Source organism: Trichechus manatus, unplaced genomic scaffold (genome assembly GCF_000243295.1).
Source record: "Trichechus manatus latirostris isolate Lorelei unplaced genomic scaffold, TriManLat1.0 scaffold00049, whole genome shotgun sequence".
In the NCBI taxonomy this organism is placed as follows: Eukaryota; Metazoa; Chordata; class Mammalia; order Sirenia; family Trichechidae; genus Trichechus; species Trichechus manatus.
In genome coordinates this window covers 15,810,087-15,816,086 of record NW_004443985.1, presented here as the reverse complement: position 1 = coordinate 15,816,086, position 6,000 = coordinate 15,810,087, and the positions used below count along the sequence as shown (strand labels likewise).

The window sequence follows — 6,000 nt, the reverse complement described above, 5'->3', positions numbered from 1 at the left end:
AGGCGGCGGCCGAGGCCATCAGGGCGGCCGCCGGGGAAGGTCCACCCTGTGTCCTAGGCCGCCCTGGCCACCCGCGATGGTGGGCAGGTCAGTCAGGGCCCGAGGGGCCGCGCGGGGAGCGGCCATGTTGGCTTCGTCACCGAGGACTCCGAGGGGCTGGTCCTGGGACCCTCAGCCTGGGACTTTTCCCCCGGGGTGGGAGTGAGGCATCCGGGGCTGCAAGCCCAGACCCCGGCGGGCCCCGAGGGACCGGGAGAGGCCGGCCGGAAGCAGTCCCGTCCTTCCCACCCGCCCGAAGGCTCTGATCCCTCCCTCCGGGGGTGCAGGGGAAGGATGAATGTGCCCCAACCTCATTCTAATACAGTTCAGGAAATCAGCCCTCAAACGAGAAACTTTAGTTATACCCGAAATGGTGAACACCGAGGAATAGAGTGGCCTTAGTGCGCGAGGCAGGACTCGAACCCAAACATGTAGATAAATATCAAGAAACTCAGTCCTCCAGCTCACTGCCTCTGTGAAAAAAAGTGTTTTCCTAAACTACTGACCTGAGGCTTTTGATGTGTAGTTTCCCCATCCCTCGGTAGAATCCAGTTGTGGCAGGCGGTTAGGTTTCTGCCAGACGCATAGGTTACAGGTGGGAGGCTCCCAACGTCCTAATGTTTCCCTCTCTCTCTCCCCTGACTGCAGGATTCAGAAGGAACTGGCCGACATCACTTTAGACCCTCCACCTAACTGCAGGCGAGTTGCCTTTTACTATTTTTTTTAAAGTTCTACTAACCTTTATCTTGGGTCTTTCTCTTTTCATTACTGTAAAGCTTTGCTTTTGTTCTTTTGGTTAATACTTGTAACAGTTGAAATTATTAACCCAAGTATGTTTTGATGAACCTTTGGCAAGCTCAGTACTATGGTGAAGTGAAAAAAAAAGTAATGGATTTGTTTGGAGTGGCTGCTTACATATATATGAATCAGAATAGTATAATAAATATAAAGGTGTACTCTTGTCTAATTGTGGATCTTTGACTTATGGTTGAGGATGATATAAAACCCTTCAGAGGCTCGGGTACATTTTGGTGTGGAAAACTGCTATATTAATCTCTTTCTCAAACTGTTGTAGAGCTAGAGTTGAATCAGACACTGGATCCTTAAACTTATTCCAGTGTATATAAATTTGTGTTGGGTTTTTGGCAGACTAATGTAGGGAATAATTTGTGGCTTTGATAGAAAGGTTTTGTTTTAAATTATTTTATAGATTTAAGCTTTTGCATGGGTGTGTTTTTCATCTAAATTGCTTCACTCAGACTGTATATGCATGTGTGTTTCAGTTTCAAAGCAATTTGAAAACAGCTTTTAAAGGGTTTTGTTGATCATAAATAGCCGTGTTGCTACCAGTGAGCCAAGGTGGATGACTTGATCCCTTTATAAAATCATCGGTGAATTGAGGAAGGAGCCATCTGTTTAAGGAAGATTAATTGTTCAGTTCTGTAGCTCCCATAATTTAAAGATTACATACATTTCATTCTCAGGGTGTAGGAATGCCATTGGAATGGTATTTGAGATTTCAGAAGAGTTTTAAATTTATAGCTTGAGATAGACGTTACAAACAAAATATTCAGTGGCCATACACAGAATTTAAGATGAGTATGTGGAAATATTCAGGTTGACAAGCTAAATGAAATATTTTACTCATTAACAGTGAACTTCCCAGACTGCAATTAGTGGATTAAATGCAAACTTTAAAATGACCATTTTGGTTACATATGTTTTTTGAAGTTGTTGATTGGGGGCAGAATACTCTTTGGTGAAATTTGGCCCTGTTTTTTAAGGAAAGACATTCTGAGTTTGAAATGTTCTTAAAGGTACTGCTTGTAATCATGAGGCTGTCTTTCTTGGCTAATGCAAATCTTTTCAAGTTGTTGAGAAAGTGAGGAAGTGGGTTAGGCTTTGGGCTGTGATATTTTTCTTTTTTATTTTAATGGAGTAATTGTTCAGTTGGAAGCCTGGTAACCTATAGCTTCCCTTGGTTGTTTGTGTTGAATCCACGGACATTCCCCTTGGTAGATCTGTGCTGTGTAGTTATTGCTACTGTTTGGTATTGTGTCTGTCTTACGGGTGTCTCTTGTGAGTTCAGGCAGACTGAGCTGATCAATTTACAAAGTTTTTAAAGTTTTAAAGCTACTAACATTTATTAAAATGGATAATGGCTTTCTTGAGAATGAGTGCAATCAGATTTAAAATTGGAAACAATTCTGGAAGGTTTTTATGGGGTTAATGAGTTTGAGAAAATAGGACGAGTACCACTCTGGTTTCAGACCATTTTGTCTTAGTTTATGTGTTAGAGATGTGGGCTGCTGAGCCCATGTAGAACTTTTTATCTTTGGAAAAAACCCTCCTTAGTTACCCCATCGAGGTGAAACCCTCGAACGTTATCTGTGGTCAGGGGAAGCACCAAACTTGACGGCTGTTGGGGAGGGGAGCACAATAAAACCTCGATGTACGTAAACATTTTGAGAAAAACCTCTTTCATAAAAGAATCCCAATACGTCCAGCATCTTTGTTTTACAAGAACGTATATTATGTTGTCTTTTAAAAATAAAGACTGATTTATTTTCTGAGGACATTTTCTAGTGAGGCTGTTGAAGTAATGCAAATTACAATTTCTACTTTTGGTTATTGTCTGTTTGGTTATTTGGTGTTATTGTCTCAATGTTGTATAGTAGCCCCAATATGTTTTGTGTTGATATCTTATGATCTTATGGAATTGAATTATTTAATGTTTTTATGTTCTTTATTGTTGGAGATGGAAGTGGATAGCTTAGTTTGGAGATACTTTTTGAAGTTAGGTTTCATTTAAAATGTGTAACTTAAATGATGTTTTAATTGCATGCATGTTCATATTTTTATACCATTTTTCTACCCTCAGCATAAGAGCTTCATAGTTTGGTTCTTACTGAAATTGTGATTTCATCAACTATAAATTATATTTTCAGTGAGTTAAATTATTGGTTTTTAATTAATGTATCTTATGTGTTAACCCCTTGTAGGACATCCTTTCTTCAGTCAGTATTCAATGTGTAGTTTTGAATTTAAACACAACATTTAGCACCTGGCACACAGAAACCTCTGGATAAATGGTCAATTATTGCAAAGTAGTTGGGCGATTGCATCACTTGAAGATATACTTCGTGTTCACAAATTTTAGCACTTGGCAAAAATATTTAGATTTGGTTACTGAACTTCAAAACTTTGTGTGAAATGCGATTGCTAAATATTATATTGCATGAAAACATAGGTAATCAAGTTAAATCTTTAATGTTGTATATTATGTTGAATAGATTTTTAAGAATAAAATGCAGATTATATTCAGTGACCAGGACAAAAGTATTCAAGTGAATATTTAAAAATTACTTTATATTATCATAGAAGTAAAATTCTTTTCTTTGTTACCTCTGAACTGTATGCATACATACAGAGGAAATAGTCTTCTGACTCACTATGCATTTGGTTAGGTTTTTTACCCTGTACAGTTTTGGCTCTATTCTTCTAGGGAAATAAAAAAAAAACACATATACACAAACAGACATATATATACATATAAGCTAATGTAATGATTCCCTAAAGCATGCCCTACCTTGGATTGTAAAATTACGCTTTTTAGATAGCTGGTGAACTCTGGGCCACTAGAGTCAGTTTTGCAGCTGTTATTTATAGCCCACAGCTCAAGCTTTGTGAAATCAACTAGTTATAGCTGTATAACTGGCCTGTAGACATAGATATCTGTAGACAGTGTGTCTGTACATAATAAATGACATGTTCTACCCAAAGCTTTTATGCTTCACATTTTACATAATGGATACAGTTGTAGTATGAGTAAACTGCTCCTAGAGTGACTTGACATCCAAAAAATTCAGGGTTTTTTGGGGGTGTTATTTTAAGATAAAATGTCTTTGAGAAGTCGTTACACATTTCCAGCATGAGGGAGACTAAGAAAAAAATCTTCTTTTATTTAACTTTATTATATTTTGACCTTTTTTTTTTTTTTTGAAAATTTTTTATTTTTCTGAGAGAACTAAAGTGAAACCTGTGAGAGCCGGAACTCAACGGGACTGGCTTGTTTTTCTGGGTCTTGCAAGTTTTCCGCCTTTGACAGGGTGTAGTCTTACCGCTTTTCTGTCACTGTCTGTTAGTGGAAAATATTTGAGTTTTTCTTCTCTGACAGATTGCTGCCTTACACAGGCTCCAGCTTTTGCAGGTTTTACTGTATATCATGTAATCAGATACAGTTGGTTTTAAAGTTTTACATCTAAGTTGCACTTTTAGAAGTTGATTTAATGGCAAAAGTGAAGAGCATTTAAAAAAAAAAATCAGTGTGATTGTTTGAAAGATTAAATTTTCTCAACCTTTTTCCTCACCTACTAAAAGGACCTAATACCTGGCTTTCCTTGTCTCATAGTGTGAAGTTCAAATGAGATTAGAGTTTTCTGTGTGTGTTAGATGGTGATATTATTAGAATTGTTCCTTTCATGCTTAGCCACTTTTTCTTTTATTATTGTTTTTTAATTGTGGTGAATATATAGGTAACAAAACATTTGCCATTTCAGCAATCTTGACACGTACAATTTAGTGACATTAAATATTTCATCATGTCGTTCAGCCATCACCATTAACCATTCCCGAATTTTTCCATCTGGACTCTTTTTCAATAGCTCATCTCTCTTACTAACATTGCCTTCTGTCACTTGTATTTTAAATACAGTTTTAAGCCATTATACAGTAATATAGGAATGCATGCTTTTGAAAAATCCAAATGCAGAAGTTTGTGGAGTAGAAAGTGATCTCTTCACTCCTGCTCTGTGCACAGAGATGCTCCAGGTTAGCACTCTGAGTGCATCCTTCCAGATAGGTTCTGTGCGTTTACATTGTTGTGTTTTTCTGGCTTTACTAAACCTCCTGGGATTGGTGGTAATAGTGAGATGTCAGTTTAGAAGTCCTAGGCTGCTAACCTTGGTTAGAAGGAAGAGATCCTTTCCTTGCAACAGTAAAGTTCAGCATGTTTTAAGTGGTTGCTTGGGCATAAGAAGTGGATTCAGCAGAAGTTGTTGCCATCAAGTTGGCTCTGACTCATGGTGCCCTTATTATATAATAGAACGAAACATTGCCTGGTCCTGCGCTGTCTTCATGATTGTTGGTATGTTTGAGTTCACCATGTCAATCCATCTCGCTGAGAGTTTCACTCCAAGTCATTCTTTACAAAATTCCATATCATGTTAACCTACTGAAAAATATCCTTCCTTTTATATAGCTTTTATTCATCTGATGTTACTAAATGTGCTGTCGTTGTTGTGTGCCATCAAGTCGATTCCAACTCGTAGTGACTCTGTGAGACAGAGTAGAACTGCCCCAATGCTGCTTCCAAGGCTGTAATCTTTACGGAAGCAGACTGCCACATCTTTCTCCTGTGGAGCCGCTGATGGGTTTGAACCACCAACCTTTCTGTTAGCAGCTGAGCACTTAACCACTGCACCACCAGGCTCCTCCTGAATGCACTAGGGATATAAATATGACTTAAGTATCTGAATGATTGCTTACTATACATTTTATCTGAAGTGTTACCACTGCAGTATGCATGTGAAGGCAATGTTGAAAAATAGAGCCAGGAGACTGAAGTGGCAGCACAATTAAAATAGCACTCAGACCATCTAAATGGCTCAGGGTCAGGTTCCTGGAAATTGGATCATCACTTGTGGCCTGATTGGGTAGGAAGAAAGGAATCTTAGCCAGAAGTGAATTGGTTCCCATATGAGTAGAACTCTCATGGCCACTGTGTTTACCAGAAGACCATGTGCCTCGGTTGTAAAACTGTACCATGTTAAAATGTTATCAGTACTTTGAAAATAATGCTTACAGCTTAGCAAGCAGCACTGCACAATTTTTAGTGATTTTTGTAAAGGATACTGATGTTACATTCCTGTCACAGAGTTTGAGTGCCTGGTAGGCATGAAC

At 38.5% G+C, this 6,000-nt stretch overlaps 1 protein-coding gene across 1 annotated transcript in view; it reads left to right on the top strand.

Moving 5' to 3' along the window:
- The window catches only part of UBE2E1 (ubiquitin conjugating enzyme E2 E1), an 81,768-nt gene that overhangs the window by 5,460 nt on the left and 70,308 nt on the right, over nucleotides 1–6,000 (top strand). The window contains exon 3 of the mRNA XM_004377382.3: nucleotides 688–738. Coding sequence (XP_004377439.1) covers nucleotides 688–738 — 51 coding nt within the window. The remainder of the gene's footprint in view (nucleotides 1–687; nucleotides 739–6,000) is intronic.